General features: G+C 33.1%; 1 protein-coding gene across 2 annotated transcripts; it reads right to left on the reverse strand.

The window, feature by feature from the left end:
• Positions 1-6333: 6333 nt before the first annotated feature.
• LOC132602572 (synaptotagmin-2-like) lies at positions 6334-12690 on the reverse strand. Of its 2 annotated transcripts, XM_060315391.1 has the most exons (13): positions 12539-12690; positions 12295-12443; positions 10649-10747; positions 10506-10556; positions 10305-10428; positions 9533-9651; positions 9232-9333; positions 8923-8997; positions 8762-8838; positions 8446-8692; positions 7751-8101; positions 7047-7178; positions 6334-6682 (listed from the first exon to the last, which is right to left on the reverse strand). In XM_060315391.1, the coding sequence occupies exons 2-13, from the start codon at positions 12403-12405 to the stop codon at positions 6551-6553; spliced, it is 1620 nt and encodes a 539-aa protein (XP_060171374.1). In that variant the 5' UTR covers positions 12406-12443; positions 12539-12690; the 3' UTR covers positions 6334-6550. The 2 variants fall into 2 exon arrangements, with proteins under 2 accessions (XP_060171374.1, XP_060171375.1); XM_060315392.1 differs by lacking the exons at positions 12295-12443; positions 12539-12690 and adding an exon at positions 10903-11522.
• Positions 12691-13146: the final 456 nt, after the last annotated feature.

The following is a 13146-nucleotide window of genomic DNA, read 5'->3' on the forward strand; positions in this document are numbered from 1 at the left end:
AAAAATCTGAAAGGGACTTTTCTGTCCCAAATATTGTTGCTTGACAAATTTGTACCCTTCCTCCTTCTTACGATCTCCACTGCTGATTTTGCAAATGAAGTTTACTGAAGGATCAAGTATCCAAATAGGGCAGTCTAGTTTATCAATGTTGACCTTGATGATGGTATTGACAATATTTGGAGGTAGTCTCCTTAATTTCACATGTTTCCGGCTTTTACTATTGAGAAATTTCTTCACCGAAGTCTTTTTAGGAGTTCTAATATCTTTAACTTGATTAGCCAAAGGGTCAAACTCAGTCCAAGTGTTCCACCAAAAGGAAACATCCCCTCTCCCAATAGTTACACAAGATCATATGTATACATTTTATAAATATTTTTGCATATTCTTTGGTGAAATTTGAAACCGTGTACTCGTAGTTCAATTTTGCACTACTAGAATTCCAAAAGCTATTTTTGATTATAACAAGAAAAAAAATTACTCTGTCTTAAAAATTATGGAACTTATAATTTTTTTTTTGGTGGTTAAACTAAGTGAACCTCGAATGTAATATGTACATCTTGAGCAATTAGAAGTTAGATGTAAGAAAAAATTGTAAGGATGATACTTTCATGCAGTTTACGAAATGAAATTTAATTTAGTGTAATTTAGACGATAAGTAGTCAGATTGATGGTACTTGTAGAGAAAAGGTACCAAATAAGTACTACAACAAAAGAACACCTACACCTTTTATATAATTTCTAGTTATGTAATATTTAATTGGTTAATGTTTAAAATCATTTCGAAAATTAGAAACTTTAATTCTCGTTTGGAGCTTTTTATTCTTTTGGAATAAAAGGAATATCATTAAGAGATGTCTTGCCGTGGTTTATCATTAGGTATAAACCAAACGAAAAAGACTAGAGAATCGTGCGTCTTTGATCTTTACCATGAATCAACCAAGTATAGTAGATCGGTGATATTTTTTGTCTACATTTCTAGTAGACAAAACGAAAGTCAAACTTTGACATTCCTTATAGGAGTTGGTACTTGACAGTTGATGTATCTCAAAAGTCAAAAGCATGCAAATAAAAAATGTTACACTATAACTTTAGTATGTTAATTATTTTTTATCAACCTAAAGGTCCTAACTATTATTTAATGCTTATCATACAAATTTAACATTTTTATAAATAACTTGAGTGTGTTCTACTGCTGTCAAACCTCTCTATAATGACATCATTTGTCCAGAAATTTAATGGCTGCTATAGTGAAGTGTTATTATGTATGTATACTGGCATTCGATGTCTAGATATCATTTAGGTGTTATAAACAAACGTACGCAAACAAATATATGTTATAAACAAAAACAATTTACTTATTAATTTTAAAATCTCAATTGATTTTCATGTTTTATTAATTAAAAATTGAAAAGACTAATAAATCCATAACTAGTTGTACCATACCGATAAAGAATTAAAATCTAAGGAACTTATGCATTTAAAATTAATTGAGAATGTAAATATTTCAAGTTTGACGTAACAACAACAACAACAACAACAACAACAACCCAGTGATGTAAGAATTCTACAATTGTACGTTGTTTCGTAAACTTGAGTCTTTTAGTGATAATATAACACTTGAATTGACGAAGAATTTTGTCCGAATTTTCAACAAAAGGGAATTCAATAGCTTTCCCTTGAAGACTGTCTAAGAGCTCAACAGTTGACTCTTCTATCTCACCCCAAGTAGCAGTAGATTGAGGCTCTTTATCAACGCTTTCGTTGTCACCTTCTGCATCCGATGTCTCTTGTTCTTCCACTCCAATCACGTGTGCAATAATCTCTTCATCATTGTAAGTTTCAAGGATTGGAAGTGTTGCATCAAACTCCATATAAGTGATAGCATCCATTGTTTGATTGGTGTTATGAGATGCGATTTGGGCTATAAGTGATGACACACAACCAACATCCTCAACAAGTTCTAATTTTTCACTATTGACATTGGGGTTGTCATCTGTAGGTAGAATTTCGGTATTTCTCCAACAATTGAGAATGGTAGAGGTCTTAATATCAGTTCATGCTTCTACAAGAGTGTTAATTGCTTGTCGTAAGTTGAACTTGTTGTCATTAGATAATGGGTGCCTTCCATTTTGCGCTCATATTTACTATGTCATTGATATTAATGATGATTAATATAAATATTTTAACATTTTATTTTTATACATAACATATTTCTCACAAAATATTACACAATATTTGCGTATGGTTGTTATAGAGAGATAATTTTACAAAGAGTATACTGTACAATGAATGTCATTGCTATTATAGGTAGAATGTTGTTATAGAAAAGTAAAATATAATATGAAAAATCGGTTCCGGAGAAAATTAGGCCGTTATAACGAAATGTTGTTATAACGAATGACAATTATAGAGAGGTTTGACTGTATCACCGGTATGTATAACTTAAATTCTAAATGATAGTATATGTATTTTGATGGGCACATCAATATAGTACTTCTGTTGTTAGTGGCACGAAACATATGGATAGTGTGCACGTATTCAAAGACGGATTCAGAATTTAAACTCTATGGGTTCAAACTTCAGATTTTTAGCATTGAACTCATTATATTTTTAAAGTTAGGGGTTCATATCTACTATTTATTTCAATTTCCGTAATTTTTTACACATAAATTTATGCTCCGCATCGAAAGTTAGGGTTCAATTGAACCCTTATATACAATACTACATACGCCTCTGCACGTATTAATGAATTAATTAATACTATAGTGTTATGAAATAATATTAAATGTACACGACACAAGAGATATAACTAAAGAAGTTGGGAGAGAGAGAGATATTTTATTGTCTTTCAATTGATCTACAAAAGAGTAAATGAACTTCCTATTTATAATAGGAAAGTCTTGATGGCCAAGTTTAGTGAACTTGGTGACCAAGTAATTTACTTGGTGACCAAGAAACTTCCTTTCTCTCCAAGTTATTAATTGACGTACAAAAATATTTACAACACTCCCCCTTGGATGTCCATTAATTAGATGATGTGCCTCGTTAAAACCTTTTTAGGAAAAACCTTGTGGGAAAAAGTCCTAGTGAAGGAAAAAGAGTACACATATCTAGTAATACGCTTTGAGAGCTGTCTCATTAAAAACCTTACCAGGAAAACTCAAATGGGACAAAACTTTGGTTAAGAAAAAAAGATTACAGCGCGTATTTACCCCCCCCCCCCCCCCCCCCCCGATAAAAGTACACATAATTCTTGAAGATGATGTACTCCGATCTTGTATATACCAACTTATCATATCTTGAGGTTGGTACTGTGTTTGTGATCAGATCTGTCAAATGACCTGGCTGATAATCTGCATCTTCATTCCTTAGATAGAGTTGCATTATCACCATATAATATTGTTAAAATCATGTGATATACATTCTTGACTTGCTTCATAATCTATCTGATGTTATCATTCTATGGTTTGACTGTCATGTATAATAACATGGTTTGATCAAAATCCTTCATAGAAAGAGATAACAGATTTGGATCGAACTCTTATGTCGATCAGATGAATGCCCTGTATATCATATAGAAGTATTTTAGAGGCGGATCTATAATTTATTATTGGCTCACGTCAATTTAGTAAATCGTGTCTCAATTATGAACATACATTCAATATCTATAAATATTTGATTGTAAATTCAGCTATTATTACACATTCTCTGTTTCAAATTATTTGTTGTATTTCTCGTCTACACGCCCTTTAAAAAAATATTAATCCGGAAAAACTTTTGACTATTTTACAATTATTTATGTCTTAAGATATAATCTCACTTCATTGGATATTTTCTCTATTTATGTGACATAATTGAGGTATTTGTAGTCTTCAAACTACAGGTAAAATAAAAAATAATTAATTTTGTCTTAAACTTCTAAAATGACAAATTATTTGAGATAACTAATTTATAAATTACTACAAATAATTTAAGACGGACGAGTATATTAATTTGACCATGAGAAGTGAAAACATTATAATAACCACCACACAAATAAAAAAATCACTTACCTTGAGCAATTCATGTTGTTATATCCATAAAAAATCACTCATGTCGGTACATTCGAATGTTTTACCTAGTCTTTTTCCATAGATACAGTCAAACCTTTTTATAACAACATCGTTGGGTCCGAATTTTTTTGGTTGTTATAGAGAATTGAGAATTGCTATTATACACTTTAACAACATTTATCATTTAAATAATAGTTGGTTGTTATAGGCAAAAAAGAGGCATAATTTTTTTTTTAATATTGTAAAAAAATAACAAATTATTTAACTTTTAAATCTCAAAGATATGAATGCTTCACTAACTTAGTATTAAAGAAAGTTATATAATTTCAATAAATTCATAACTGAATGTATAAAGTTTTACGCTCTAAGGTGCACATTTTAAATCTACAGTGTTTGAAAATTAAATTCTTTCAAGATTGATGGAAGAAATTTTATTATAGCTTGTTTCGTAGAATCCACTCTCTTAGTGGTGATATAATGCTTGAATTTATGAAGATTTGCGTCTAAACTTTCATCAAACGGGTATCAATTGCTTTCTCTTGAAGGGAATCTAAGAGTTGAGCTGTTGAATCTTCTAACCAGTCCAACTAACAATAGGTTGAGGTTCTTCCTCAGCACTTTCATTGTCATCTTGGCTTCCATATTCTCTTGATCTTCCACTCCAATGACATGGAAACTAATCTCATCATCAGTGAAAGCTTCAATGATAGGAAGTGTTGCATCACACTCCACATATGTATTCATAGGTAATATTCTGTCATAAATAGTATATTAAGGTATCAAATTAAATATTTAGTCAAAATCTATACTACTTATTATTGGTAATCATAGATATTCTATTTTTATAAACATGGTTAATTACCAAAAAAAGCAGATAGATGTTATGGTGGGGGGGGGGGGGGGGGGGTGATTTTATAAAGAGCATTGTTATAAAGTTGGTTGTTGTTGTTGTTATAGGTAAAATGCTGTTATAGAGAAGTAAAATATAACATAAAAAATCGGTTCCAAAAAATCTTAACTGTTATAGAGAGGTGCTGCTCTACGCGAATGCCGTTATAGAGAGGTCTGACTGTATATACATTCTCCTCTTTCATAAACAACCCCCCTCCCCCCACCCCCCACCCAATCAAAGGGGAAAATAATGAAAAAATTGCCACGTCATATACATTAATTATAAGCTTATACTCCAGTAGACATGGGAGCGCTACAATTTTATTTACGATTTAGACCGAATTCAGTGGCTTTGGCTTAAATTCTGCATTTATAATTTTGTGTTTAAAAACTCACTTAATATATATAAATAACATATTCAGAACTCGATAATTAAGCTGCATTTTTTAGAATTTACAACCCATAAATTCAAAATTATAGGTCTGTTTCTGTCTGTGATACAAGACCACTTCATTTTTATACCCTTAAAAATATTTACTTAAAAAAAAAATGTTAGGTAATAGAGTGTCCTTGTTGGCTGGTCCAAAGACCTTCCTCCGTGTAGAGGATTTGATTATTACGTCTCCACTGGAACTTTGATTCGATCAACACGCAAACAATCTAAAAGATTTTCAATTATAATAAAGGTTAATTAGTCATATGTGGTCCAAGTTTAAATAATAAAATGCCCATTTGTCTAACAAAGACTTACATTAAAATATTGCTTACCTGTATTGGGAAGGAGACAAACTTTAGCACATTGATTTTATTAAAAACAGCAGCAGCACATGTTCGTGTCTTAACTGTAACCTCTTTCATATAATCTAATTAATTAATTGCAAATTATTGATAAATTTCAAAGGTTACTGTTGACTGTTGACGTTCGTTGTGGACGTTGAACCACTAGTAGAAGAAAATTATAAGTTTGCCTATAATTACCAGAAATTTAACTCGTTAATTAGACCCTCAAATACAATGTTTATTACTGTAAATAGTAGCAGACAAGAATTTGTAATCTACAAAATATGGTAAATGACATCTCATAATGTGTAAAATCGCACTCATGATGCAAAAGTTTTTCACGTTGTTGCTTGTCGGTGTATATAATTAAATTAGATTTACATTTGTAAATCATTTTTACACTTTTAGTTTTCGTAGAAGGTTCTCAGCCTTATTTTCAAGATTATAAATCTCACATTTGAAGGGTTAATTACCTGCAGATATATTTTGTGTGACCTGATAATATAAAAATTCCTCTACAATGCCCGAATAATTAGTTAGTTAAACTCTTTACTTTTTGCTTATGTATAAATATACATGCAGAGTTATACCCCGAATTCCTCACCACACCAAATTTTAACCAAACTATCATGCATTGCAACAAATCAAGTAAATGGCTTGCTTTTCTAAAGAATAAAGCTAAGAGCAACACTTAAAAATCTATGATTGTGTACAGGAAAACTCTAAATAAAAGAGAAACAAACTTGTGTCCCCAAAACAAAAATTTAATTGTGGGATTAATTTTTCTTCTTAAAATCATTTACAAAGATGAGGATTTGGCAGTATCCTCAAGAAGCAGTTCTCCATTGCAGCTCAATCTGAAGTCTACCATTCTTTGAGTCAATAAGATGGTATCTCTCATTAATTCTCTTGTTGTTCACAACATCAGCAAGGTATATGTCCACATAGCCCAAAGTTTCCTAAAAAATTAAAGAAAGATCAACATATGTTAAATATAAATAGAATAGAGTTTAAATTCTATGCACTGACAGTGTACAAATTAGTCTACAAGGACTTGTTACACTATTGTTCGAATTACAAGCTCTCAAAATCTTAGTTTTGCTAGGGGTGGATATACGGTGCGCCAAGTAGCGACACGTGATACGGCGTTGTCTATTTATTTTAGTAGATATGTCTATATCTAGTAAGCAAAACCAAGATATTACTTGTTATTATAGTGATTTATTAAGTATATCCTTCAACCAACCAAAACACTTTTTCAAATGTTGACACCTCTTATGAAAAATTCTGCGTACGCTAGTTTATAATGAGAGCTCAATGTACCTTGGGATGTCTCAGACCCATCCTTTTTGAAGTACTAACAACTTCTACATGAATTCTATCATTTACAGGTGGCTCCTCCATCACAAACTGAAACTCCTCTTCCCACCTTGGATCTCTGTTTTTCTTTACTACCTGTGGAAGTTTCAAGGAAAAATAAGAAAGGATTAAGGATAATGAAAGAAAATCACTTAAAACCAACAATTCCAAAAGACATTATTCACTGGTCAACATGAAAAGTTAATTGAGGGAAAGAAAGTTGGTTAAACCAATGCAACTAAGTGCTTGTAAAACAGTAAGGTTGCATTTGCATCATATGGAATGTGCATAAAGTTGCTTTCCCATATTCAAGAATATTGAATTTTCGCTACATGACACATTATAATTTGCCAGCATAGGTAAATCCAGGATTTATAGTTAGTGAGTTGAGAATGAGTTTGATATTATTGTATGTATACATTTCAGATTATATTTGCATATATGCATACATAATTCGAGGCGAAAGCAATAGGTTCGGTTGAACTCACAGTACCCCTTAAATCCGCATGTGGCTGCAAGTTATATTCCTTACAATCTTTTACTTCTCACTTAGTATTTGTTGTAGATCATCAGAAAATGATTAGTCCAAACAATTTTACTGCTCTAATTATAGGTACTTATTTCCAGTACTTTACCTATGTTTCCTGTTATGCATGGTAAAAAATTACCTTAGTTCTTCTCTCTTCCCCTCTGAAGAGCATACGTACGGATGGATTGGTGTGGTGCTTCCCTTCGAGATCCTGACCTTCATGGACAATAACAACGAGCATTCCTCCACCATCAGGTGTTCCATCAGGGGCCTTCTCTACCGTATTTGATTCATCAGCGCCATTCGCAAGTTCTTCGTCATTAAAAGCTTTGTACATCACTTCAAGAACAAGTTGTCCTCTTGCTTTTTCGTTTTGAACATCATCTGGTTTTAAGTTTTTCAGAAGATCAAGTGTCAATACTTTTGGTTCGTCTGGCGTAAGATCTTTCAATGGGACAATATTCACTCCCATTTTTTCATGTGAGCCCACCTAATCAAAAAACACAAAAATTCTCAATATTAAAGAGGAAATGTACAAAGGATTCAGAACTGCATAAGAAATACTCCCTCCGTTTCAATTTGTTTGTCTTACTTTCATTTTTAGTCTGTTTCGAAAAGAATGTCACCCAACTTCCTACGTGGCATATTTAAGACCACAAGATTCAAAGGGCATTTGGGTACTTATACACATCTTTAGTTTAAGACCACAAGTCTTTTGTATTTACTTAAACTCCGTGCCGTGTCAAACTAAGACAAACAAAAGCAGATAGAGTAACTTTTTGAAAACGATACGATTAATGATAGAGGATAACTTTGATCAAGAACAATATATACCTGGTCCCAGTCATAAACAGAAAATTTTAAGACTTGAGTTTCTGGATCCTTAACCACGAAACTAAATTCCTCGTTCCATTCAGGGTTCAAGTTTTTGTGTTTGACTCCTGTTTTCTTCGATGAGAGTTTGTCGCCAACCATTTTTAGTTTAACATAGGGGTCTGAGAGCCCCAAGAAATCTGTCTTCTTAAGCTTCATTGCCTTCACAACTGTCACGTTAAGAATCCCAACTGGCCTCTTCATTGCTCTGTACAAAAGAACAAAATATAATTTATCTTTGCAGGATTAAGAAAAAATGAAGAAAGAAGAAACTTACTTGGAAGGATCCAGTATTTGAACCTCGAGTGTTTTCGGCCATAGATACATATTTGCAACCTGATCTTTGATAATTTCCTGAGGATTAAAAAAATTAAGTCAGTGAGACTGAGACTGGAAGATAAATGCAAAGGAATTTATAGAAGAGATAAGGGACCATACTTGAACAAATCTGTATAGACCAGGAATGGACATTGCATCTGCTCCGAGAAGTTTTAGTCCAAAATCAACATGAGGCTGCAAGAAGATTAGACCAGAGACGGATTCAAGATTTGAAATTGATGGATTCAACTTTAAGGTTCTAGGTTCTTAGCATTGAACTCATTGTATTTTTACATAGTAATTGATATATTGTCATTTCTAACTTATGTTCACAATCGTAAGGGAGATGAAATATGCAACATTTTCAGGGAGTGAGATTTGATTAATTCGTTTACTCATATTGAGTAAGTTTGGAGAATGAGCACTCACCTTCTCCATAAGAGAAACATATATCTTCGCGAAACATGGGAAGGTTGGAACGAGTGGCTTCAAGGTGATTCGAGGAGAAGCAAATATTTGCAAGTCAATCACCTGAGACAATCTCAAGTGTCAGCAGTTAAATGACAGCGGTGAACTTTAAGCTGAAGAAAAAATAACAAGAAGAGAGAAAAAAAAGTGTTTCTTCGAACATGATTCTTAAAACTAGAAGCACAAACGACTTGTTTTATTTCAGAACAACTTTTTAACAACACCTTATTTGTTGCTTCGAGTATAGTTGTGTTGGAATTACCTGAGCAGTGGCTTTCAACCCAAATGCCTTTACTGCAACGGTGATGTTAGGATTAGCAGCCCACTTAATGACTGGTTCCATTATCAGCTCTTTCTCCTCAGTGATATAGACCTTCATTCCTAGCATGGTTCAACACATGGGCGGAGTTAGGTTTTTCGGTTACGATTTCGGGGGAACCCAGTAGCTTTGATCCAAACCTTATATTTGTCTTAAGCAATTCATTGAATATATACAAATTATTACTTTAGAATCCAATAACTTTAAAGGACTAGAATTTCGAACCATAAACTTCAAATCCTGGTTCCGCATCTGGTTCAACAGGTTAGTCATATGAGGCATGCTAAATTTATGCATGGAAGAACATAAAGTCCATACAGTAAAGAGAAGGAAAGAGTGGATATAAAATGAAAGTATCTGTACAAGAGAAGGAAAGTCACAAGACGAGATAATAGAGAAAGGAAAGAAATGCTAAGGAAAGAGAGGTGGGACAGCAGAGTAACTTCAAATAAATTAAGACTCAATATGCTTGATACTAAATATTAGTCTTTGAGATTCAGCCATCAGAAGAATAAAAAGTCATAACCTTCTTATTGCTAAACCAACTTAGATCATCACTTCCCTAATTTAATTCTAAGCTATGTTGCTGGGATCCTCCAAAAAAAGGCGTGCATCAATGTTGGTTGGGTAGGACATTTTTGAAGGACCTGAGTAACGTAGATGCTAAGTCCTTTTGGTGGTATGTCTAAATTAAGTGAAAGAGCGAGCAGCTAACCTGGAAATGTAGGTGGCAAGGTGCCCAAGGTGAATGATTTAAATTCAACCGACTCAATTTTGTACGGTGGAATCTGCTCAGCTATGATCGGATCTATTATACCTTTTGCTGTTTTACAAATAGCCTGAGAATCTCGAATGTCAATAATATTTGGCTCAATAAAAGGGAAAAGCGTAATGTGCTATACAAGTAAGCATTTACCTTGTCCAAATAAGGCCACATGAGTTCGATCATTTTATTAAGCCAATCAAGCTGCACAAATGCAGTTAGAGCAAAAGGTTGTTATGCAAAGAAATATTTCCCTCTTAATCTTTGGGGCAAGTAGATATAAGATGACAACGTACGCGATCATAGTCTGGATTTTTAACCCAAAGTGGTATCTCAGGGAGCAGATGTTGCAGGCTTTCAGTATCTTGCTCCGCCAAGGGCCGAATATCAGGATGCTGAAAAGAGTAAAGCCCAAATAAGATGATGTGATGTCTAAAGCGTTTTGCTTTTCAGGCAGATTACTGATATTATTGAGATGGAAGTAACATGAGACATATAAAATCCTCTGTCTGAAAACTAACTTTATGACCTAAACTGAAAATCTTATTACCATATCTGCTAAATGAGAAAGGACACCTTCACTTAAACCGCAAGCCCTAAGTAGGCAAAGCTTTCTTCACGTAATTAGGCAATTTTTTCCCTCCAACTTCAAAGTATCTAATACTCCATTCGTTAGAATCTATATGACCCCTTTCTATATAGGAAAGCTTCAAAATGTTTGACACCATTTCATTGATAACACAGTCTAAGTCTATACAGACTTCCAATTTTCAAGGATTCAAATTCACTTAAAATTTTCTTGAATCAAACAAATTTTGTAGGTGAATATTGAAATGTAATGGATCAAACATGAAGAAGATTTGGTAGTGTGGGATGATGCAATCAATTAAATGGAGTCCTTGCTCCAGGCCGAGTCAAGCAACGTAGCTTATGAATGATTTTAAGTAGTTTACGTAGTATTTTCCAATGTACCGAAAAAGAAAAAAAACACAAATAGAAAGACGTAACAGACACACACAAAAAAAAACAAGGAACTCAAGTGATGATACTTACACATAGAGGTTTTTAAATAACTCACTCAAAACTAAAATAGGTAGTAGTACTCTAACCGCACTTATCTGTTTTGTCATGTTTTCTATACACAGTAGGTGCATATGCCCCCACTCAAGGGTGTAGCAAGAGGGAAACTTAGAATAAACTTTTCGTGCTGTTGATTCCTAGGTGTAGTGCTCCTTCCCCTGCCTATTACGGCTAGTGGAGTAAGAATGACCCGTAATACAGAACCTCTAGGTGTAACCTTTCGCTGAATACTAGAATCGAGAATTGAAACATAGAATATGAGGTTGCATTAATGAAGGATACATGACATAAAGAATTTTTCTACTTCCAAACTTCACCTTCAAAAAGCATAGATTTTTTCTCAAAAAATTTCTCAAATCAACTATAAGGTCAATTTTTCTCCAAAATTTACTGGAAAAGGTCAATTTCTTTTTTACGTATATATTAGATGTTGAACCTCTCAGTGAAAGGTCTATCGGAAACAAAGTCTCTACCTGCAAAGGTAGGATAAGGTCTGCGTATACTCTACCCTCCCTAACCCCACTTGTGGGTTACACTGTGTATGTTGTTGAACCTCTCGGTGAAAATACTGCCTCCGCTACTGCACCAACCATCTCGGACTTAATAGTTTGAGTGAGGGGGTTCCCAAAAAATGTAAGAATATCACACCTAAGATTTATACCTATGTCAAGGTATTCGATAGTGTTTACATACACGCACACCAAAAAAAAAAAAAAAAACACATTTTTACATAGTGCAATTTTCAGGCACTATACATATACATACACACACAAATATATATAGAGAGAGAAAGATTGAAGGCAGAAATAAGCATGCAAGGAGAGACAAATTATGATAACAGAGAGAGCAATAAGAAAGTAACCTTGACATCAGTTGGTAGAACGTAGATGAAGAGGAAATACCCGATCACTAGTCCAATGACTATCCCCATTCCAAATCCAAAAAATCCCAATATACTCCCTATCAACCCCATCTTTATTCTCCTTTCAAATATCTCTCAAATTAAATCTTCTGCAAGGAAAACAAAACAAGAATAGAAAAACATATCATTCTTGTTTTTTACATTCCTACATAGAATGAAACCAAAAATCTTTATGAGAAATTACCAAAGATCAGCAAACTGGGGTTGCAAATTTCTGTGCTTACAAGGAATTAAACATGCAAAATAGTAACAATATCAAGATTCAGAGTAATAGTAATAATAAATTAGAAGAACATTAATTTATTATTAATTGGTGGAAAAATGGTGCATGTTGCATTGAACAACGACCACTAGAAATAAACCACACATATTATAACGGTTTTTAGGAAGGAAGGAATTTATAGCGCTTGTTGTGGCATTCCAAACATGTCGGTAACGCTTTCTGTTTTGTTTCCATTTGGAGTGAAAAACATAAATTTCCTTTAAATGATATGTACTTTGTTTGTCTTAAAACAATAAACAAGAGTGCGACGTTAACCACACATATTTAGGTTTAAGTGTCATATTTTATAGGGTTTTGATTAATCTTTTTTATTTTACTCCCAAAGCTATGAAAATACTTTTTTGGTTCAAGAAAGATAGAAAAGAAAAAATTACTCTGCTTTGTATTAGGTTTTTTTTTTCTTTTTATTTTGTTATTGTATTGTGTAATCCGCACCTTTTGAATGTGCAAAAATAAATATAACATTTAAAAATAATTCATCCAATACGAGAGTTTCATAATAATTGAAA

This window comes from Lycium barbarum, chromosome 7, assembly GCF_019175385.1.
Source record: "Lycium barbarum isolate Lr01 chromosome 7, ASM1917538v2, whole genome shotgun sequence".
NCBI classification, from domain to species: domain Eukaryota; kingdom Viridiplantae; phylum Streptophyta; class Magnoliopsida; order Solanales; family Solanaceae; genus Lycium; species Lycium barbarum.

Excerpts from the sequence above, each read along its gene's own strand:
- LOC132602572 (XM_060315391.1), bottom strand. The coding sequence starts at position 12,405 with ATGGGGTTGATAGGGAGTATATTGGGATTTTTTGGATTTGGAATGGGG. Across the intron at positions 8,693-8,761 it reads CAAATACTGGATCCTTCCAA|AGCAATGAAGAGGCCAGTTG; the intron begins GTAAGTTTCTTC and ends TCTTTTGTACAG. Across the intron at positions 7,179-7,750 it reads GGGAAGAGAGAAGAACTAAG|GTAGTAAAGAAAAACAGAGA; the intron begins GTAATTTTTTAC and ends AAACTTCCACAG.